Source organism: Colletotrichum scovillei (genome assembly GCF_011075155.1).
Source record: "Colletotrichum scovillei strain TJNH1 chromosome Unknown Contig00002, whole genome shotgun sequence".
Classification (NCBI taxonomy): domain Eukaryota; kingdom Fungi; phylum Ascomycota; class Sordariomycetes; order Glomerellales; family Glomerellaceae; genus Colletotrichum; species Colletotrichum scovillei.
The window spans coordinates 2,711,680-2,734,840 of NW_023336260.1; the positions used below are offsets into that span (position 1 = coordinate 2,711,680).

The following is a 23,161-nucleotide window of genomic DNA, read 5'->3' on the forward strand; positions in this document are numbered from 1 at the left end:
GGGAAAGGTGCCCCAATAGCGGGACGGTTTATTTTTTGCAGGAGGTGTTCTGTTCGGGGAAAAATTGATCGGAAGGGTGACAAGGGGGTGAGCAGGGGCCCAAATCGCGGGGCCAGGGATGAGTGAGACAGATTTGCATACAGAATTACAGATGCGGACTACCACTCAAGTTAAAGAAAGTAACTGCCAAAGGGCGATACCGTGTAGAGATACCTGGGCCAAACTTCTCTGTTTCTGAGTTGGTCGTATCGATTGTCACTTTGAGGGGGAAGACGAGAATGACGCGACGATAGTGCAGTTCGTCAGGGAAATGTTGTGAGACGATGGTGGCATAACACCGACAAAAATTTGGATTCGCTTCTATCTTTTCCCTCTTGGGACCGTTGATGTTGATGTTCCTCCAACCGCTCACATATCCATCTCGTCGGCATTGTCGTCTCCGATGGTGACCCTTTTCCTGTTCTGGCCCATGAGCTGCGAGAGAGCGACCTTGTTGACTTGGCCCCCGATCTTGCGCTGCATCTTGGCAATCTCCTCCTCCGCGTCGACCGCCTCGGCCTCGGCGTAGTCGAGAACCAGCTTGCGGCCCAGCAAGTGGGTGTCTCGCAATGCGTTGAGAGCGTTTTCCGCCTCTCGGGGTGTGACAAACTCGGCAAAGGCAAAACCCCTGGTCGAGTTGCCAAACTTCTTCGGCAGGCGCACCGCCCTGAGCTGGCCATAGGTGCTGAACAGGGTGCGGATGTCCTTCTTGGTCGCTTCGAAGGGCAAGTTCTTGATGACGACCTTGGTCCGCTGCCCCGCTGCCTTGCGGGCCTTGTCCTCCCGGCGACGCTCCTCTGCTGCGTCTTGGCCCTTGTGGGAAGCCTTGACCGCAAGGGTGTGCCCTTCCAGCACAAACCCGTCCATGGACTTGAGGGCTGCCTGCGCTTGTTCCTTTGTCTTGAAGACGACAAAGCCGAAACCCATACTGAGCACTTGTCCAGGCTTCTTGGGGTCCATCTTTGTCTTCACTCTGGCGGAGGCGAAGCCGTCCAACGGTTTAAACGTTTCTGCCAACTTATCCGTCGTGGTGGAGAAGTTGAGGTTCCGGACAAACAGTGAGGTGGTTTCAACGCTGGCCTCGCCTTGGTCGTCTCGTCCCAAAAGCTCTGTAACGCTCAACTTCTGAACACCGGTGGGCCGATCCTCCTTGCCCTGCGTCATGTTTACTGAGGCATCATTCTTGAACAGGTTCTTCGGGCCCTTCTCCAGAAACAGCACAGTGTCCTTAATACGCCTGTACGCCAGCTTGGCGAAGGCAGCCTTTGCATGTGTTGGCTGCGCGAATTCGACGATGGCAATGGTACCACTAGGTGGCATCAGCACCCTCAGGACTGTGCCGTGCTCCTCAAACATAGTTCTCAGCTCCTCCATCGTAGTCCCGAACGGGAAGTTCTTGACCAAAATGGTCGTGTCGCCCCGCTTTTGCGACTTGAGGGCATCGAGATCCACGCCGTTCGACACAAAGTACGACTTGGTCTCTTGGATGATCGACGTCTCGGCGATGGCCTGCTTGACACCGGCATCTGCCGAAGTGGGATCTAGCAGCTCTGATTTGGACACGCCCAGCCGGCTTGCCACGGAAGCATTGACTGCATCCTGGCTCATGTACAGAGAATTCCAGTTGAACGTGCTAGAGGCGGCATCGGCTTTCTTTCGGATCAGGTTCTGCTTTTTCAAGGGCAGCTTTGAGATTGCGAACTCGTCCAGCCCAGCATCGCGCTTTCCCTCAGCGGGCAAGACGTGCAAAAGACGCCCTTGAAAAGTCTGACCATCCGTCGACTGGAATGCAGCAACAGCTGACTCGGCACTCGTGAATTGGACCATTGCAAAGCCCTTGCTTGCGCCTCCAGCAGTGACTGGCAGATGTACCTGGTGGGAAATTAGCAATCTGAGCACATCCTTGATGTTCATATGAAGAGCTGAGAAGGCAATCATTTTTCAGAAAGTCGAAGCATCTACTAAAATACCGATCCAAGGTTCGCATCAACCATCATTTGATGTAAGCTGTCCCTATCTGGATTCATCACATGATTGTATGGCACGGAGTGGCGTAAGATTGATATGAAAAGCTCTCTGCTTACCTCTTGCAGCTCCCCAAATTGTTCAAAGTGTGCCCGCAAGTCCTCGTCTTTGGCACTAAACGGTAGGTTTCGAACGAAGAGTCTAGAGTTTCGCTTGATGGTGGCGAGGGTGGCATCTTCCTCGACCTCCTGGGAAACCGGGGCGTCTTGAACAACAGCTCCACCGTCAGTCTCGGCCTTGGGCTTCTCGGCCGCCAGCTGCTTTTGCTGTTCCACGGGAGCACTTCCGACTGTCTCTCCACTGTCTTGCTGGACTGGAGGTCGGGGCACTTCGCCATCTTCAACTAGATCAAGTAGTCGATTTGTCCTCGAACGAAGCCAATCATCGTCTGTGGCAGCAGCATTGGTAGGGGCAGACGTAGTCTCGTCCTGAGGCATGACTTCCGTCGGCTCAGAGACGGGGTCAGCGTCAGGCATCGCCTCGTCCTTTTCCGGCAAAGGCTCTGTACGACCATCTCCCTGTGGTGCCTCCCTCATCTGCCGTTTCTCAGGCCGAGACGGGATGGCCTCATACTCGTCGTCACTCTCATCGTCTTGAAGCAACTTCTTCTGCTCTTTAACAGCGGCAGAGGCCATGACATCTGACATCTCGTTTGCAGAGCTTTGGCCAGTGCCCATGACCTGCAAGAACTCGCGCAGCTTGGGATCCGATTCATCCAGATCCTCTCGCTTCCGCTTCTTCTTCGCATCCTTCTCGTCACTGGCAGGGGGAGGGGCAACGGATGCTGACGGCGTTGCCACAGACATCTGGCCGCTAGTGCCCTTTGCCTTTGCAGGGGCAAGATCTGCAATCTGGGGAGGTAATATGAGTACATGGACAGTCGTTTGTTTACAAGGTGATGGTGTCAACATACCGGTCTTGCAAGCTCAACATTGATCCTTGACATGCGGATGTATGATCTGTTGAAATACTTGACTGCCTTAGCAGCAACCTCGGGAGTCTTGAAACCGACATAGCCGATTCTCCGTTGAGGAATTATTTTGACGTCTGTGACTTCACGACCTCCAGCTGAGAAGTGCTGTCGGAAGTCTGCGTCTGTGATTTTGGGCGGAAGACCTCTCACGAAGATGCGAGAGGTCTCCAATGGAGTAGCGTCGGCGGCGGTAGCAGCCATTGTGTGAAAGGGTATCTCAGAAAACAAAATAAAGGCTCCAACAATAGTAAGAAGAAAAGATTATGAGCTCAATTGCTCGGGGGGTTGTGGTGGCTATAAAAGCAGAGACATACTGTCGTGTAGTCAACAGAGGAAGACGGGAGAAGGCCTCAGTGATATTCAAGATGGAAACGGGACTTGCCTTGAAGTTTTTTTTTTCTTCCGCCCCGTCGTTATCGTTATCACCATGTGACCTTCCGCCCCGCCTTGTCAACGCTAGCGCAGGTTACAGCCGTAGCCGTTTCCACCCCGGAAGGAAGACTGTGGCCCGTGCGCCCATGACAACCCAACTCGATCGAATGGACCCTTCCCTGTCGCGGGCACTTTGTCAGGCTTGCTCCAAACACGCGACAACCACTCTTGAAAGAAACTCGTAAACCAAGGCAATTCCTCGGTCCAAGGATTTTCATGTAAGTCGAACCCTCCGCGATGTGCAGCAAATCATTGACACTCTCGTCAGAACCTCGATCCCTATAAGTGAGTTTCTCCGAACTAGACGAAGGCGCAGCAGTGGACGACGAGTTGGAAAAGGGGCTTGCGAGTTGTGCCGCGCAAACCGAACGAACCATCTGGACCGAGGCTGACGACGCGATCGCAACACTCAGATACATTTTCAGCACCACGACATCACACAATGGCCGACGCTAAGAGCACTTCGCCCGCTCCGCGCGAGAAGCTGGAAGGTACGTTGCGACAATAGATTGGGTCATCTGTGCAGGAACTGGACGAGGATAAGGTTGAAGACGAGGCTGACGCAACCGAAAAACAGCCCAGGTCAAGAGCGCCGACATGGTGAGGAGCGCCAAAGGACCGCCCAACTGCGACCCACGATACTGATGTTGTATAGACCGAGGATATGCAGCAGGAATCCATTGAAGTCGGTATGTAACGTCATTCCTCGGAAAGCCCCTCCGTAGGACCCCGCTGTGTTCTGACGACCCCTCCACAGCTCAGGAAGCCATGGCCAAGTTCACTATTGAGAAGGTACGCGTCCCCAATTCACTGAGAACATAGCGTACGACATCGTTTACTGACAAACATGATCTCCAGGACATTGCCCAGCACATCAAGCGAACCGTGAGCCTATCGCAGTTATTTTTATCGCCTGACTGTATACAGTTGCTAATACTTGCGGCGATTTCAGTTCGATGAGCGCAAGGGACCTACATGGCACTGCATTGTTGGCCGCAACTTTGGCAGCTTCGTGACCCACGGTACGTCTACCAACAGCCCAACGTCCGACTTCCGGCCATAAAAAGAGGAGATTACGAGGCAACAAACTGGACATGACCTGATCATATCTAACCCGGTATACAGAAACTAAGCATTTCATCTACTTCTACCTCGGCCACTGCGCGATCCTTCTCTTCAAGACCCAATAGACGGCCAAACAACCAAGCCGAAGAACGAAAATTAACCGACAAATTACTGTCTAAAGACTTGGGACCCCGCCCAGGGACGACGCATCGCAGATACGATGTACAGGACATAACTTCAAATAGGGAGAGGGCCCGCGACTAGACTGGCCTCATATGGGATAATGGGAATATGAACTTGTGGAAAAAGGCGTGTGCGGGAACTGCTTCTTTCTTGGAGGGGGAGAGATGACTGTCAACCAAAACGGGGGGTTCAAAATGCTGCGTTGGGCGAGTAGATTTTTACCGTGATCTTCTGCTAGGCGGCGTTGGAGCCCATTCGTCAATCAAATATGCTTCAAACGTCATGTCTCGTGATAACTGCTGTCAGTAGGGCTTTGTAGGCTTCCTCGCACCAGCCAGGCATTTGGCGCCTCCCGAAGCCCTGTTGAAATGCAGAGTGTACGATTATGGAGGACTTCGTGGTTCCTGGGAGGCTGTTTACGATCGGCGTATTACCAAGCCGCAATGCTCTTCTTGAGGACAAAGTCTCGATTCACTACAGGTGCTTCAATCTGACCTCTGCCGTACCTTGCGATGGATGGTGTTATGATATGCTTATTGACGGAACACAAGATGGCATGCACTGTGCTCACAAGATCAATTTCAAGGCCACGGTGAGCAAGATAACAGTGATCATGTGCTGAGTTTAGTAACAGAAAGAGAAATTGTCAGTTCTCTCAAATGCTACCCAATATAACGCTCTTCCCAGACCTTGACTGAACGTAACGCATTGAGATATGAATGTCTAGAACATGCCCACGACCTTCATCGAGAATGGTATAACGAGAGAAGTACAGAGGTGTAATCTTCCATCTATACGGGTCTCTATTCAAAATATAGACGCGCGTGTACTTTCCTGCTCTCACAATCTCCAATCGCTAGCCACCTCAATATCTGATAGATATTACAACGACTCCAGAGATAACTGCCTTGAAATAATCGCCACTATGAATAACCGTAACCTCTTTGATAAATGACCAGAGCACCCGTCCGCCTCATTACGAGACACGTCCGCAAGTGTACACCCATTGACATATCACCAGGAGAAAACACCATCCGTTTAACTACCTCCTTTAGGCACGTCAGACCCGAGCAACCGCATCGCGGGTCCAGACTCTCTTTCGACCAAGAGGCAAAGGGAGGGACCCGCGGTCGAGAGCCTCGTTTCAGACGGCCCCTTTCTCTGGCGAATCAGCACTTCCAAGGCCGTTGTTCGCGGTGATTTCTCATCCGTCCGACAGCTGTCTGTCCCCCCCCATCCTTCTCTGGTTGACTCTCTCCGGATGTGAAGCCGACAGGACGACATCTTGTGGGGATGATACAAGGGACATTGGTATGTTCAATCCGTTTAGAGTGACCATCTCATTCTCATCCGTCTTGCCCCTTTTCCTTCAAGTCCCTGAGATCCAAAGTCGAGACCGGAATCTAGGATGTACCAGAACAATAAGGAAGCAACACCTCACGACGTAATCAAATATCTCAGGCACATGCTTCTGTCTCTCCTCCATTCCGAGAATCAAACTTTCAACAAAAGGGAATTGCGACTGGGCTGGGTACCACGGCGCATGTCAATCTTGTTCTACTCAAATGTCCCCGTCTCGGGACATAAAACGAAACCGAGGCCCATGCTCATTTTCGTCTCAAGTTTTCCTTAGCCTCGACGTCGTTGCCGTGGAATAAATTAAGTACGGATCGACGCAACCAAATCAAAAAAAGAGACTTTCTCCATTGAAAAAGGGTTGTCTTTTTCTTGTAACAGTATGACCCAGAACACCGGGTGGGTTGACCTTTCCCCTTCCTCGGCCGAGACACACACACACCCACACGCTCACGGGGAAAGGGGAAACCACTTTGCTGAAGTTGCTCTCTCTCTCTGTCTCTCTCGCTCTCTTGTTACAGAATGTCAATAAGGGGGGTTTGTTATGGGATGGGATCGACGTCGGCTTCCCGTGCCCACCTTTCATCCACTCACTCGTGTTATCCGAGCGAGAAGTCTGCACACCATACGAACCGGTCTCTGGGCAGATTTAAGACTTGAATTGATTTTGCATTAATCACCAAGCGCAACAAGATACCAAATTCCCAACCGAGCCTCTTTTCAGAACGTCAATTCGGAAAATCGTAGCTCGTATGGGAGTCATCCCCAGCGAGGCGGTGTCTTTGTCATTCGTTCTTCCGAACTTCAACAATACGTACAGTGCAAACCCCCCGGCCCATGGGCACTTTTTCGTTCCGTCAGTTCTCCACAACGGGTGAGTTGGGAACTTGGGGTAACACTCAAAGTGGCACTTCCCTCGAGAGGCGCTGCCAGGCACCCAGCAATAGCAGGTTGGGGTTTCTGTTCATGTCCAGGTTCCTGGCCGGTACCTCCCTCCAACCTTGCGGGTAGCCAGGAAAAGAATTAGTATCCGTACGTATCTAACCATCAACAGGCGTAACCCAAGGAAGCGGGCCCTCTCACCTGACACCAGAAGCGGCTGGCCCTCCTCCTCCACCACCCAAGATGCCAAGGTGTGTAGGTACTGTGGTAGGTACCTACGAGTCCCGTCCCTCCCCCCCAAGGAGTCCCCTCCGCTCTGCGGCACCCGCGCCGAGCCAAGACACAGACATGCGCTAGAGCCCAAGAGATCACACGCTAACGTCGACCTAACTAACGACTTGTTGTTCTACGGATGGATACTCCGTACGTATGTTACACTACTGCGCAGTCTTGCGCTTGGAGGGGAAGAAGAAGAAGAAGAGGGACTCGCAGGTGAGGGCAAGGGAGGGGCAAGAGCGGAGGGCGACAGCCCGCTTTATTTCTCGGCGGCCGGTGGCTGGCTGCTGCCGGATCGACATTGATGAGCGGGCTGCGGGATGGGCAGACGAAATGCAACGGGGTTTCGTTGAAGGCGTGCAGTGGGTAGAGAAAGACAGAGAGCGACAGACCACGTTTTTCTGGAAAGAATGATCTGCAAAGGTGCGTTTCCGTCCCCTTTCGTGGAAGACGACCATGGGGTCCGCTGCTGCGATTCTGTCTGTACCTATTCAGAGGTGAACTGAATCCGCAAACATTTGGACCAAGGGGAAATGGGACCGGAAGACGAAGCACGCTGGGACAACACACGACTCAGCTCCCACTTGGCAAATATCCCACACAGATAGACGATGCCGTTAAGCTCTCCCACAACGAAATGAATCAACATAACAAAGTCTGCTGGGGTGCTTCCTCGACAGATCAAATCACCTTCCGGGAACTTTCTGATATATGGGCACCCGCACCATGCTCACCCGACATGCAAAGCGCGAACCGCCAGTGCGTGAGCAATGTGATCTGAGAGCAGTTGCCATGGTGGGGGAATGGATAGGGAAAAGAGAATCGTAATGCGAATTGCCGCGCTGCTCCCTCCCCCTGCCATACGCACGTTCGAATGGCCCTGGCGTTGCTTGTACATGATGCACATGAACCGAAAGCCATTGAAGGAATTGAGTGCTTTGATGAAGAAGCGGGGTAAAGACCAATGTGAATGAAGCCATCGGCGGAAACTTGAGCAATTCATCTTTTTGCTCAAACCTTTTGGTGTCGTTGCAGATTCTTTGGGGGGCTGGGTGATAGATTTCCGGCAACCGGTAACTGGTTTCGGACGTTGCGCGACGACATGGTTGGCGGGAACGGAGCGACCATGGGTACTGTCGACGAGAGACCCAGGGTGTCAGCCAGACCACCACCATCCTATTCAGGGTCCTGGGGGCAGGGGACAATCTGCTGGACGATCAGGGCCCTGGTCAAAAGGGTATTTCGAGCGAAAAGCATCAACCCTTCTCCGTGACGACATGGCAATCGTCTTCTTTGCAATCCGCATTGCTTGTCGGCAATAGGCGAGTCCCTCTCGTATTGGAAGGAATGTAGGTTCCGCAGGTCTTCGTCAAGAGCCCCGGGGATCCTGTTTGAGGCGTAGAGCTGAGCATCTCTTCCTTGTCGTCTCTCGGGTGAATGGCCCTGATCAACGGAGCGGCTACGGAAGCAGGCCGGAGTGCTGGCTGATCCATCATCCGCCTCTCCTCCTCCTCCCCACCTCACAAAACACCTTTGTAGTCACCACGCATACTTGGGTTCGCGACGCACAGGACAGCACCCGGTCCTACTTTGTCCGAACCATAGAGACCCATCTATCTGGCTGGACCGGCTGGAAGGTTTCTCGGCTGCATTGGTGTCTGTCAGCCTTTCAGCACACACCATATCTGACAATGTTGGTCGATGTACTGAGCGGTTCCTGTGTGTAGCCGTCCTGTAGGTAGATAGGCCCGGTAGGCTTCTCATCATCTTCGGATGGAGTAACCGTTTTGGTAATTCTGTGCTACCCATGCGTGTAGCATGTCTCACACATTTTTTTCTTGCTCCGGCTGGCTGGACTCCAAACTCCCGAACAGTTGGAATGGGACTCACTCTATGAGGGTTCAAATATTTGCGTCGCTTAGCATGCCTGTAGTACTCTCCTTCAGCTTCGCCACATCGATTGTAGGCATTGTTCCGGGAATTTCCTCTAAATCGTCGACGAAAAGGAAGAGGGATCGAGGGCTGGAATCGGCCTGCAACGCACGGGTCTATCGACTTAGCTACGGCATCTAAGGCCCAAGTTGGGCAACGGGGCGGGGAACGATGCATGTATCGCGTGTGTACCTACACCCATTCGGCTTAATCGCCATCCGCCATCTCGACTCGGCAACGTCTCGATGAGTATCCGTACACCGGGCCAGTCCGGCCCTTAGAATGGGATGCAGCTAGAAGGCTGGCCCACACTTGGAGAAGAAGAGGAGGAAGCTCAGGCGCGGCATCGGGCCCAGCAGGTTGGAAGCACTGGGGTACAAGGTGATGAGAAAAAGCTATGAAGCAGGTCGACCCATGAGGTTCTCGCCACTAGTACGATGCTGGCCTCCGATTTTAGTAGTCCGCCTGTGATAGTTGGCAGTGATATAGCACCTATGGACTGTGAAGTGTTAGATGCAAAGGTACTGGCTGGTAGGCCTGGGCATCCGAGCTCCGTTGCAGCATTTGGAGCTTGCTCTCCACACGTGAGCTGAGATGATCCGCCAGGTGTCAGACACTCAGATCGGACAGATGGGTAAGAGAATAAGGTACACAGGTGCCGCTGAAGATAGAGACGGACGGCGGCTGCGTTTGCGCGGGCACAGGTGTCTTATGTCATCCAGTAAGCTGACGTCTTGTTGCATTGTTATATTGAACTTGACTGTCATGGTGCTGTATTGCCGACGGTCAGGTAGTTCCTGGCAAAGAATCGACAGAAACTGTTGCTTTCGTAGCCGTTGCCGGGATGGATTGCTTGGGCAGCGTCTGATCCTGTCCTTGTTTCGGGGGAAACACATATGGCTCTCACTGACCACCAGTGGCCCGATTCGAGGCTTTCCTGTGCGTAGTCGGATTCGATTGACATGCGCTCATTCACTGAACCCCTGTGTAACCTGCTACCTTTTCTCCGTCGCCGGTAGCGGGTTTTCTGCTCTTTTCCCGCGCTGAATCCGCCGGTTGAGTTTGTATGAAGAAGACGCCGACCCATGTTTTCAGCAACAAGAGCCCGTTAGTGGCCAACGGCCTCGGCATGTTTTGTTTTCTCGTTACAGGACATGGATGGTCACGGCATCAGTGCTCAGGGCGATTTTGACACTCAAAGCTTCAAACGTGTTACCTGCAGATAGATTAAAGCGTTGCTGGAGGCAATGTCGGTATCCAATGACGAAGCACTGGACAGAGGCAGAAATTAGACGTTTATGCTGTTTTCAGGATGCTCCCTTACGTTCTCCATCAACGTCCGAAGTTTGACGGTGCCCCATGCTTTTAGAGGTGGGGTTGTTGTCTGCGATGGTCCTTGGACTTTGGGGTCGGTTTTCGAAAGCAGGCGCCGAGTCACACGGAGAAGACTCTACGGATAGCTCCACAATAATAATGGTGTGGTTGGCTTTGCTTGTGGTGGCTGTTGATTTGGTGTAAACAGCTTTGTGATGTTGATGATTTCCTGCAGTGCCAGCTTCTCGCAAACGATCCGATACCTAGTAGACACTGTCAGGTAGTCTTTGGAATCGAGATTCCGCGTGTTGAAGGGATCCATGGATGAGCTGACAGGGGCATGAACGTCGGGGGCATGGTGATTGACGAGATGTTAGTCTGTATTCCGTGTAACCAGCAATCGTCGATGTTGCCGTCGTTCTGTGCTAGATTGTGCTGCACACAGCGAACTATGCTCAGGTATGGCATTGTCCGGCCGAAGCCCAGCAGTCCGTGCTGTTTGAAGCCACGAGGACTGGGCCATTGCAGTTTGTCGCAGTTGTCTGGCGTCTGCATCATACTTCGCTCACAAGCCGGGAGAGGGCCCCTGCTTTCTGCAAAAGTCGTTCGAGGTTAAATAGTTGGTAGATGGAACAATACGTGGTGATGGCAGGCCGACTTTCTCGGACGCGATCTTAGACTGAGTAATGTTCCGGTGGGAGAGTTGCTGTATACCAGCGCCAGTATTGAACTCAGTGGTACAGAATGTGTAGGTCCTCGTTGATGGCGCCGGAAACAATGCACGAGGTATCCGTACCTGGCATGAAGCCAGTTTGGGTGTCCGTCTTCCATGGTCACACAGGAGCGTGGCAGGTGCTGTGGCCTTGTGTTCTTCCGCAACCCAAAGGAGTGAATATTAGCGCAACATGTTCGCTACACCAAACGACACCGATCCGTCTAGCCTCCCTCCAAACACGATAGTACTGTCGAGATGGGTGGGAGTCGGTAGGCTGCTGGCTGCCACGCTGCATGCCGTACTGACTATGCGCCTACCTGCTGTGCGTTCGCCATTGTCGAGTCAAGGTGAAATGTACGCGTAGGTAGACCGAAATGCACCCGGGTGCGCTACCTACTATTGCTGAAGTATCCCTACCTTGACGTCCGTCGCCAGGGAAAACGGCAAAGACATGTTTCAGTCGAGGTTGAGACAATGAGACGCACCGACCGAGACAAGCAAAGAACGGCTCTATCTGGCAGGCAAGCGAGACTTGCAGTTGAGATTCAGGCTCAAGCCGAATCTCCAGCTGCCATCTGCCGCCTCCCCTGACGTGGAGTACAAAATGCAAATCAAATCCAAATCAACCTGCATGTGTAGCAAGCCTGTCAGCGAGAGAGTTGCCCATATACGGTACGTACACTACTGCGTAGCGATCGGCGCTGCCAATCGCGAGCATGGTTCGCCTTACGCCATGCTCTTGGTAGTGTAGGTACGACAAAGCTGACCATGAAATCAACCAAGCCAGTCTGGAGCCTTGCTTGAGGAGGCCATACGATGGTGAGTGTCATTGGGGGCTTGAGCTCGTACCCAGGCCGTGGCGCTGTTGGCTCCTGGCCTGAACCGTGATCGTGATGGCTGTAAGTAGGTACTGCGTCACCTCGGGCGAGCGCCCGTATGCAGGCCCGCGATAGCTTGCAAGTTGGTGAAGCTTTGCATGCCGGCCCGCCAACATGGGCACATATTCTGAAAGTCGACGACTGTGGCCTGCCTGCCCTTGAAGAAGTGGAAACTGGGAAGTGACGTGACGGGAAAAGCCAGCGGATCCGAGGACACAAGCATGATCCATCATCCCGCACCAACCATCCCACGCCGTTTGAGTACTCATTTTGGCGGTTAAGGGAAATACTATTTCGGCGTTAGTCTGGCCCCGACGATGGATCCGATTAAAGTGCCTTCCCTTCCCGCGGGAACCCGGGTGGCCACCAAGTTTGTGTCCGATGTTCGCTGTGTGTGTCGCTCTCTGAGCGGTACGGAATATGAAGAAATGATGGCAGTAACTGCAATTGTAAAGGACGTCAAGAGTCGATGGCGGGCAGCTCGAGGTGAATGGACGACAGGGGTCTTAAGCGGGCACGGCGCGATAGTCTTTGTTTTTCTGACTTGTTTTTTTCTTTCTCGATCTCTGTGAAAAGTCGTCTGTAGCATCGTTCACCGTCGAAGATTTGAGGGTCTTGTTTCTTTTTCTTCATTCCGGGGAAACACCAGCTGGGTCTCAAGGCTTTGGAGGCGTTGTCGAGGAAAGAGACACGGGCAATTGAGGTAGGTACCAATATTCGTACCTACTGGTGTTCGTACCAGAGGAAGGTACGAAGACCACAGCAAGAGAATGGAAGGATCGACTGGGGTTCCCGAGGTACCTTCCCGACGCCTCCGTACTTGCACTTGCAACAACATACATTTCCAGACGGGATCCACTCCGAGATATCCACAGACAGGTACAGATACTGCAGCGGTACATGACCTCGTGGCTGCAACCAAAAGTTAGGTATGATTCTCCCGCGGCCCCAGCAGCCCAGCACACTCGCGCATCGTCACCCAATGTGCCCATCCATCCACTTGGGCGCTGCTGCTTCACTGGTGCTTCAATGGCAGGTGCAGGTGGTAGACGGAGGTGTACCGCCGAGACTGAAGTGAGGGCAGGAACCAACGATTCGATAACCTCCTTCCGTTCCTCCCGTCTCTTCCATTGATCCTATCGTCCGCCTCAAATCACTTCCGTACCTTGCGGAATAATTCTACCAATCCTCCCTCACCTTCTGTCCTCTCCCACGCGCGTCTTCACTCTCATTGGTTTCCTTCAACACTAGCAGTCATCTAGCCGGGATGTGCGTTCTGGTCTCCCTTCAGCCAACCCAATTCTCAACTTACCGGAACTTGGATGTTGTCTGCCAGTTAACCACCCGGTCGCCTATGCGGATGCCTCTACTGCGCCCTCGAATATGTCTGAGTGATGTCAGAGTCTCCGAAGAGCCTGGCATAGAGATACAAACGCCGGCCGTGACTCTCTGTGTGGAAGCCCCAAGTAAAGTAGACTAGCGGTAGACTGATCAGTGGTCACAGTCACACTCCTCGACGATGGGACACTGCAGCAAACAGTCAAGTGACAGCGCAAGCTACTGGACCCATTTGGATCCTCATGAGACCCGCACCAGCTGCAGCATGGGAAGGTCAGGTACGGCCGTCCGTCCGTGACTCCATTTGAAGGATGGCGAGGCGACCTACCACAGTAGAACGTCTGCACAGCACATGGGCTTCCCCTCATCACACCTAGCCGCTGCATCTCAATGACTGCTACGTACACAACCGCATTCCGCCATGACACCGAAGACGGCCCAGGTCAATCTGGATGAACTTGGCTGAAGTCGAATTGGTCGGCTTGGTCGGAAAACCCTTACTTCTCTACTCCCGTTCGTTGAACCCTCAAGAACCGTTCAGCCAGCAGCGATCGCGCCGGTCAATTTGGACGGATGCGGACATGGCGTGGGTGGTGCCAGTGGTATGGCCCTCTTCACATTCCATCTAGAAGGAAGGGTGTTCCCACTCAGGCACACGCACCAGTTGCAGCGCGGTCGACGTTGCGTGCAACGAATTCTATCGGTCACCAGCTGCCGGCCACGTTCCAGCCGCAAGAGGTCGAGCAAAGGAGAATACCGACCTGGCGACGCCAGCCAGCGGCACCACCAGTGGCGGACGGGGTTTCAGCCCGCCTTACCTTCCCATGCCATGCCAGCGAAGCAGAACAAGATGCAGAGAAGCCTTCTGGATACCCAGTCATGCCAGTCTGGCGTCGTCTTCCTGACTCGCCTATCTCCTGTCGTTGATTCTTACTTCTGACCGCCATGGAACAGCACGGCAACTACTCAAGAGGCATATTCTGTACTCAAACCTTCAAACCCATCCGACGGCTTCTTCCCCGGGACGTCGAAACCAGTATCCGTTGTCAATGGAATCCATCAAGCGAGCGACACTTGCCTCTACTCAAGGTCCGACAGGGGGTGCACTAGCCGCTACTGGCCCAGTGCGCTCACCATCACCATTGTCGCAACATGGAACCTGTGTATCCATCAAGTAAGGACAGGCCGCGTTCTGCAGTCGAGGTACCGGCTTGGTACTCAGCCCACCGAGGAGGAACTGCAGGGCAGCACCACCACAACAGGACGAGACAGGAGACCATCTTTCACCCAAGGATAGCGCCGAATGGTAGCACGGGAGTGGACCGGTTTCGTCCCTGCAAAAACAATTTACGGTATTGCTAATCGTGGGAGCAAGTCACTCTACCAAAAGCACCAACTTCGTCGTTCTGGTTTCCCAGTCACCGCTGGTGATGTATGAGCACAATGGTGAGAACATCTTCGTCGCAATATCCAGCATGACCCGTTCGCGGGCGCAGATATATCCGTACCTCTTCAAACGGGATGAGATGTCTTGCAGACAGATGCAGCAGCGCAAGGGCGATGGATGGCGGCGGACCGAAAGTTGAGGTATTGAACATGTAACAATGTTACAGTTGAGACGGCGAGAGCTACGTTCGGGTGGCAGATCCACTAGCTACGGTCGAGCTGGGACTGGGCTGGGCCGGACAAAGCGGTTTTGCCCTTGATTGCCCGCCAATCCAGTCCTTGTTAAGGTTCGCGGCCGTGTGTCAAGTTTGGACGGATTGCCCTTCGTTCAAACAACTGGAAGCCGAAGCAATACGTCGGGCTGTTATGATTGCAGAGAATAACTCGACGGAACATTTGGTACCCACCTCCGGTCCCGAACAGGCGGACGGCCGCATTGCTGTTTCTTTTCCCTCTAGAAGAGAAACATGAAGCAAAGACATCGACGAGCAAGACAAGAACGGCATGGGCTGCTGGAAACGATGGGACAAAGGCAGGCCAACACAGACGAGGTTTGCCACATGCTGCCTGCTCCCGTTTCCGTTTCCCGTTGAGCATCCACCAGCGCATGCCCCTTGGTTTTCTTCTCATCAATCTTATCATAACAGCAAAATGAAAGCGATGGAGTCATGGAGACAGAGAGACAGGAAGGACAAGGGGTAGCGACTGGGAATATGGAACTTTTCGCAAGAGTGGGAACAAGACGGAGAGGTGAGTGAGTCGGCGGGCCCAATCACCGAATGACAGGGGAACGAACTATGGGATTCGAAAGGGAAAAGTCAAGGCCAAAAATATCCATAGAGATACCACCTCCCTACTCGGTGACAGCACTGACAAAATTCAAGTCATCCTTTTCCGGTACGATGCGGATGAGAGGATGGTCCGGTTGCCTGCTGTGCAACGGATTTCCTGGCTGTTCGTCTCACCATTTGGGCTGATTAGCTTTTGTTTTACAGTTTCTTTTCATCTATTACGGTTTCTTCATGTCCTTTGCTCTAGTTGTCAATGTCATCCTGTGAAAGTGGACGTGGGTGGGCCTGGACCCCGTGACTCGGAGAACAAGCATATCTTAGTAATTGGATGATTAGGGATACGGATAGACAATAGACTATTCGTAAAGAGGGAGGAGGCAGGTGAAAAAGAGGCTCAGAGGGATACGGTGAAGGTTAAATGGATTATGGAACGAGGTGAGGGACCGCCCGCTATCGGATGCTATGCCGGGCTGGGCCCCCGGCCGGAAGTTGTCATGTAAACCTCGCCCATGCCCAATGCTTTTCGAAATTCTCCATAGGTTATTACACAGTACGCGCGGGTCGGGTTGGGTAACTTGGGGGGGTGTCTGGCTTTATTATTGCCCACCTCGTCTTGACTTCTCGCATTATCGCGCGCAAGTGGTGCTTTTGCCTCTGTGTTGTCTCGCGGCCACCGTTCGAATGTCTTCGCCCTTTGGCTTCCTTCTGCCCCCATGTGGCACCACGGCTGCGTGAGTGTGACTGGCCTTGACTGATCCAGTGCCAACTTATGGAGTACTGCGTACAATCACATCTCATACGAAGCAGGATGCCAAGCACCGTCTTACCCAGTCGATTGTCTTACTCCATCAGGCCTCACCTCGGTCTTCCATTCTAGGTTTCCCCTCTGGTTTCCCCCTCCAAAGCTGGCTGAGGTGGGCTGGGCCGACATCAAGCGTCCATGTCTTTGGCGGCAAATGCGCAGAACAGAACAGAAACTGAACGTACAAAGCAGGGCAGCACAGACTCAATGATTTGGGGTTACGTCTTTTACCTTGACCTCGTCACTTTGTACTTTTCTTCATCTCATCTGGCTCACTCTACGCCTACGTATACGTTGCTTTCCTAAGATGGAAGTCTTCAGTCATCATGGCACGAATATAGCATGCGTACTGACTGGACTGGAGTGGCCGCCTTGGTTTTCTGACTTTCTGTACGAATACTGCGTAGGCCTCAAGGCTCAAGGTACATACAGCAACACCGACGGTCCCCTTGGTTGATTTCGCACACCCCGACCACCCCTGTCGCTTCGGCCAAAAAGGTCAGAGGTACAAGAAGTACAGGCACCAGGCGTCCGCCAGAGTGACCAGACCCCCGGCCACGGTCGTTGGTCCAGCCAGTCAGAGCATCCGCTTGCCCTTGAGATCGTACCCATTGTGGGTCCCCTTCTTCCTCTTCTGCTCAGTCACTCCCTCCCCCGTCCCCTCCCTCCTTCGCTCTGGAGACTGAGCCGATGAACTCAGCAAAGTACACGCCAAGTACCCGTTATTGGCCAGGCGTGACACCCTGTCTCGCATGGGGGTGGGTACACAGTCAGGTACATGTCACCGCAGACAGCCACAGCGGTCGCTGCAGTAAACCCCGATTGCTCCAGCGGTCTCTAGCGGTCTCTCCAGCGAGCTTTCAGTTCAACCCACCATCGTTCCCAAAGTACCTGCTCTTGTACCCGCACTAATTACTACCGGTGGGTGGCCCTGCTGCGGTCCGGCCTGCCTGGGCTCTCTCTCTCCCACTCCTCAGTCCCTCTGCTCACTCCAAGTCCCACGCCCACGGCCCATTTGTCTTTTGGCTGGGGACCTGGGCTGGGCTGACTGGCTGTGCAGCCTGTGCTTCCTTTCCGCTGCTCTCCTCTTGTCCCCGATCTCGACTTCCTTCCCTTTACTCTCACCTTCACCTCCTCCTCACCCTGTTGTCTACAAGGCTTCTCTCTCGCTTGTTTACCTACTGTGGTGAATCATTCTTTATATCCATTCTTCAGACGAAAAGGGCAAACCTCGAGCCTCAAACCCCAGCGCCCCGTCCTCGTCCATTCACTTCTTGCGAAGCCGGAAGAATCCACATTCAACCTCGCCATGGCAATGTGACGTCCTGCCGACCCGCCCCATAATCCGCCTGCGAGAATAATAGACGCAACTCAACCACCAAAACTCAACAACAGCCCCCTTTTGTCCGCCGATACCCGACTCGATATTCGACTCTACACTTATTCAACTCTCAGTTCTACTCGAAATATTTGCTCGCAAGGCGAAAACTGAGCCGGAGCATGCGAGGTGCAACCGACCGTTAACACAGCCGATTCGCGTGATCCGAGAGAGCGAGCGAGAGAGAAAGAACCAAAATGCCTTCTTCACTCAAGGTTCCGGAATCCGGCCTCATTCTTGAGAGCTCGGCCGCCTCGGGAAACCCTGTCCCACCACAGGCTTTCTGCATCAATCTTTCTGACCATGTACTCGAGGACATGATCAAGTGTGTACAGGGTGGTGAGGACCTCCAATTGTCCTTGGGGAGCAGCCCGGTAAGTCCTACGCAACGCTCTTCTTTGCCCATTTCCTTGAACCCCCCTCGAACAATTCATTTGTCCTCCCGACGGGAAGAGCTGGCAGCTGTACCTGTATGCAAGGCGAAAAAAGCAGTGCACCGCTGCCCGTCTGGGACATCTGCTGCTGTCCGATGCCTACACAAACGAATTCCGCCCGCTAGCGGAAGCGCTGTTCGTTGACAGATACTAATGCTTTCTCGCTACCAAGACGTTGCTCTACGGCTCCAGTTCCCACACCCTCTCTCCCATCTCCGCGACATTCTCACACGACCTCTTCCTCACGAAACCATTCGAATCAACGAAACGAGCTACACGACTACCACAAACCTCCTCACTATGGAAGAAGCTGCCCGGCTCCGAGGCTCCCAAGAAGGGCGAGCAGGCCAAGGCCAAGGGTGCACCTTCAACCTCGTCGTCCGGGATGGACTCAGATATAGAGAATCTGCAGAACTCCATCGCAGCGGCGACGGCATCGAAGAAGCAGTATGTTGACAGTGGCTGGGTCATGGTGGTCATGACACAACTAACGAGGGTAATAGATCAAAGGTCATGGATAGGCCGCTGCCGGGCACCAACAAGAAGCCCACGGCAAAGGGTGCCAAGTCCAAGTTGCTGTCGAGCATGGCGTCATACGGCAATGGTGGCGGCAAGTCATCGCCCTCAGGGTCACCGGCTCTGGTAGCCGTCAGCTCACCGTCGATAAATCCTGTCTACGCTTCGTCGCAACAGATCGTCGAGAAGTCCAAGGAGCAAAGATCTATGATTGTACATGAACTAGCGGTGCAGGAGCGGCCGGCCGACTACCTGGAGAGCCTATGGGAAGGCAAAGACGAAGATTTCAAGCCTGCCCTGGAGAAGGTGGCCCAGTTCGAGCCGGACACGCAGATGTGGGCACTGAGAAAGAACTACTGGAGAGAGTTGGACGTGTGGAAGTACGAATATGATACCCAAGATACCCGACAGAAAGCGATCGACAACGCAATCCGTCAATTCGATAAGATGCGGCTGGCAACTACGGAAACCGAGTGGCAGAAGCTCTTGCCGCGGGAAGAGCGAGGAAAGGGCAAGATCCTCAGCAAGTTGCAGGCAAATATCGCCAAGGCTTCCGCCGCACCGCCTCCCAAGATCAAGGTCAGCGATGCGACAAGCGACAACGGCGAGGAAGACGTCCTCAAGATGAAAGGCGGCGAGACAATGTCACGATCATCATCGAATCCGTTGCCGCCGAAACCGAAGAAGGCTGCCGACTCTCAGGTTAAGCGTCTCTTGTCTACGAATAAGAAGCCCGCGACGCCCAAGGCTGCGCCGACGAAAGCAAAGGAAAAAGCAGCCCCAGCTGGCAAGAACGGCCGGGTTCTCTCTGCAGAGTTTGTCACCAACTCAGACTCGGATTCAGAGTCTTCAGAGGACAAGCCGATGGCGAGCATTGTGGCTTCCAAGCCTAGGCCAGCGCCTGCACCTGCACCTGCCCCCAAGAGAAGGATCGAACATGCACTCCCACCAAAGCCGAAGATTGCTGTGCCCAAGGCAAAAGCCAGGCCAGTTGAGAAGCCTGTAGAGCGGACTGTGGAGAGATCAATTGAGAGGCCCAAGGAAAAGTCGCCTCAACCTCCACGAGAGACTGTCAAGGCGGCCAAACCACAGCCTCCCAAGCGACAGAGGGAAGAGGAGGCAGACGACAGCAGCTCAAGTTCTGGCGCCCCCTTGGCCAAGCGCGCTAAGCCCAAGGCGCCCATCAAGGCGCCCGTCAGCCTCAAGCAACGGCCCGCAGAACCCTCACATGCATCATCCCGCAACTCATCTGGCGTCTCCCTCAAGAGCAAAAATACATCACCGGCCAAGTCGTCGCCTTTGGCTTCGTCACCGCCAACGAACGCATCGGATCTTGAACACTCAGCACCACCCAAGAAGCGCAAGGCTATGGAATCTTCCGACTCCAATGAGAGCGCCCGGACCAAGCAAGCCCCTAAGCGTCAGCGCGGGCTCAGCCCCGACCTGGTCAGCAAAGCCGCGCGTTTCAAGGTGTTCTATGAAAAGTATGAGGCTCTGCACTGGGAGATTGCAGACATGCGCAACCCACCCGAGGACAAGATGGCGGATCTCCTCGACATGCGCCAGCGGCTGAAAACTCTCAAGATTGAGATTTACAAGGAATGCCCGCCCCCAAACAGCGTCCCCAGCAGCGCCCCCATCGCGGTCGCTTAGGGAGGGACCAAGAAGGACAATTGCAAACTGCTTGAACGGCCGCTTGCCAAGAGCAACGTATCGACGAAGAAGACGGCGAAAGAAGCCCCAGCCAAAAAGGCGAAGGCGCAGAAACGTGTTTTGGGATTTCTTTGGAAAAAGCGATAATTTTTCGGGACATCTCAAGAGAGTCCTCGACTGGACGGCCACTTGAAAGCATCAGCAACAGCGAAATGATTTTCTCACCTTTTTTCTTTTCTTTTCACTTGGGCTGGGATTGCATCACAGGGGACGGAACGGGCATCGGCGACCAGCATATAGGATTGCATGGACTCTGGAAAAAAAAAACCCCAGCCAACTGGTAAACCGTGGATGCGGGCCAGGAATATTTCCTTTTGGAGATAGTCACTTTCTTGTCTTCTTCATTTTGATTGATACCAGGTGGTAGTCAGCTACACGAAACAGAACAGTATCCAAATGAAAGTCATCTGAACGATTACATTGCCTACCTCTAACTGATGAATTTGAATTGCGGCGACTGGTCCTGGTGATACCCCCCAACTTTCGTCGACAGCAGTGATGATGCGGTGTATCCTTACGAATGCTGAGGAACGAGGCGGCGTTTGTCCATACAGGGTGTCAACGTCATGACGGGACCCCCGCCCCCTGGCTGCAGACCTGCAAATCCTTGGCTGTTTGTCCTGTCGAAAACGGCCGTGCGCCTACTCCTTCATCTCTCCTCCATTTTCTGCATAATACGGGGCCGGGTATCCGTACAGATACATACTTTTGGCACGCGACGATTGCCAGGCTGGTGCTTGTCATGATTGAGAGACCTACATTTTGAGGAGGAAGAAAATGATCGATGTGATCATTTGCGAAGTTTTCTGATCTAATCTTGCACCGTGACATGAAGTGGCTTCCCAAAATATCCCATCCGTTGTTCCGCAGGACCAGCGGTAGTTTCCGCTTGGGAGGGAGGTTACGACCCCACTAGAGCTCCCCGCAATTCATTAAAATGGGTATTGGGAAATTTGTTCTCGGGGTTTGGGTGGGCAAAGCAAGAAAGAAGAAGATATGTCAGCGGAGATGGATTGTTCTAGTATTTCTGCTTGTTTTCTTTTCGTTCTTGGGAATCAGGGTGATAGAAAGCCTAGAGACGAGCGAGTGCTTTGGGGGAGGGGGTCCTGGCTTTTGGTAATGAGATTGGTTTCCTAGGTACACAGTAGGTAGGTAGGTAAACTTACTTACGTGAGCATCTTCGTTCCTCGTCGCTTCAAACCTCAGAATTATTCATGTTTCTTTGCGTAGGAGAACATGTCCATGAGCTGCGTACGAGGTTCTCAAGTTTCAATGCCACAACTTTTGATCCAGATCTCGTTGAAGATGGGGATGGAGAGGGGGATCCAAGAACCTCACACCTACACACGCATGTCTCTCAATTTTGTCATTTGTTCCTTTCTCTTTCTTTCTTTCTTCTTTCTCGCTATCCAGATCTAGTCTTCCCTGCAGACAAACAAGCAAAGCCAAATGACAGATTGGATTTTGCCCCATAAAGAGTTTACTCAGAAAATGAATTATCTGTAAGGCACCTTATGTGCAAACTTGGTTGGTTTGCTTTGCCCACCTGCATCCTGTGATCCTGTCCTGCAGCAGGCAGGACTCCCCAATGAAGAAAGTCAAAACCTTTGGAAAGAAAAAAAGCAAACTAACATCGGGATGTACGCCACCAAAGGCACCAGTGACCCTTTCCCCATGGAACGCTGTATCCGAGGTTTTTTGTCCAGCAAAGAGAAATGGAAAAGCTTGAATGGGCGGGCTTATTCCTCTGCGATCCACCGATGTGTTGGCAGGCTGACGGGTATGGAGTCACAGACTTACCTTTCCTCTCCGTACCTACAAGTCACATTTCTACTTAGTGTACTCCGTAATAGCGGGGGGGACCGGAAGGTGTGGAAGGTGGAGGAGGAGTCCCGGGTTTGCCAAGCTAATGCTCCAGCCTCCAGAACCCCCACACATACGCCGGCGGCTCCCGGCCCGCCCGCCGTTGGTTTACTATTTAGCCTTTCCCGGGGTCGGGGGTTGTCTGTTTTGTTTTGTTTGGAGGTGTGGCGGTTGCCACCCGGTGTCCGATGTTGCAATGTCACGTAAACTTTACTTGGGAGATCCCACGTCATCCTTGGTCGGCTAGGCCGCTGCTGATATGCAACGCTCAAAAACGGAAAAAGGCAGGCTTTGATGAGATGGGATGGACCATTGAACTGGCAAGAGAGGTAATCATGAAAGATGCAAGGATGGAAGAGTTGAGAGAGACTGCCCCCTATTCTCGTGCAGGCGTACAGCGAGATGGGGCCTGTCCGTTTGGGAAAGAAAAAGGTCTCGATTCTATGTGATTTCTGCTGATTGTCAAGTTTTGACGAAAGAAAGACGCGCAGATTCCCTTTGGATATAAGTCCAAAAAGCTAGTCTGCGTGCCTTCTCACTTGTTTTGAGGCGAGGTACTCTGAGTGTGGAAAGGCAAGTAGACGGACCATCGTCTAGTACCTGAGCATTTCCAGCAAGAAGAAGGGCAAATATGCAGCATTGCCTAAATAAAGACGAGTGGAAACTTGCAAGATATGGGAAAGGTGCAGAGAGCGGTTTGTCTCTGTGTCCATTGCAATGCCAGGCTGCAGAAGTTCAGTGTGCAGGCTTCCGCTCCATTGACAGCTCAAGACTCCTTTCATATGATGGAAATTCAAGATGTGGTCATCT

General features: G+C 53.1%; 3 protein-coding genes across 3 annotated transcripts; 2 read left to right on the forward strand and 1 right to left on the reverse strand.

Moving 5' to 3' along the window:
- Positions 1-21: 21 nt before the first annotated feature.
- On the reverse strand, positions 22-3,238 carry HER10_EVM0000506 (RNA recognition domain-containing protein; the record flags this gene model as incomplete). Its single annotated transcript, XM_035470285.1, has 3 exons — positions 22-1,911; positions 2,124-2,915; positions 2,978-3,238. 3 exons carry the CDS (start codon positions 3,236-3,238, stop codon positions 409-411), a joined length of 2,556 nt encoding a protein of 851 aa, XP_035336813.1. The 3' UTR covers positions 22-408.
- A 673-nt stretch (positions 3,239-3,911) lies between these two features.
- Positions 3,912-4,659, forward strand: HER10_EVM0005885 (dynein light chain; the record flags this gene model as incomplete). The annotated part of the gene is made up of 7 exons (XM_035475487.1): positions 3,912-3,960; positions 4,047-4,069; positions 4,125-4,158; positions 4,227-4,261; positions 4,328-4,354; positions 4,422-4,491; positions 4,595-4,659. The coding sequence occupies 7 exons, from the start codon at positions 3,912-3,914 to the stop codon at positions 4,657-4,659; spliced, it is 303 nt and encodes a 100-aa protein (XP_035337240.1).
- Positions 4,660-17,489: 12,830 nt separating this feature from the next.
- Positions 17,490-20,901, forward strand: HER10_EVM0009520 (uncharacterized protein). The gene is made up of 3 exons (XM_035479006.1): positions 17,490-18,199; positions 18,432-18,706; positions 18,763-20,901. Exons 1-3 carry the CDS (start codon positions 18,023-18,025, stop codon positions 20,426-20,428), a joined length of 2,118 nt encoding a protein of 705 aa, XP_035337544.1. The 5' UTR covers positions 17,490-18,022; the 3' UTR covers positions 20,429-20,901.
- The last annotated feature ends 2,260 nt before the right edge of the window (positions 20,902-23,161 follow it).

What these genes read in the sequence shown, in the direction of transcription:
- HER10_EVM0009520 (XM_035479006.1), top strand. Translation starts at nt 18,023, where the DNA reads ATGCCTTCTTCACTCAAGGTTCCGGAATCCGGCCTCATTCTTGAGAGC. An exon ending in TGTCCTTGGGGAGCAGCCCG is followed by an intron (nt 18,200 to 18,431) that starts GTAAGTCCTACG and finishes CTCGCTACCAAG; the next exon opens with ACGTTGCTCTACGGCTCCAG. An exon ending in GCGACGGCATCGAAGAAGCA is followed by an intron (nt 18,707 to 18,762) that starts GTATGTTGACAG and finishes CGAGGGTAATAG; the next exon opens with ATCAAAGGTCATGGATAGGC.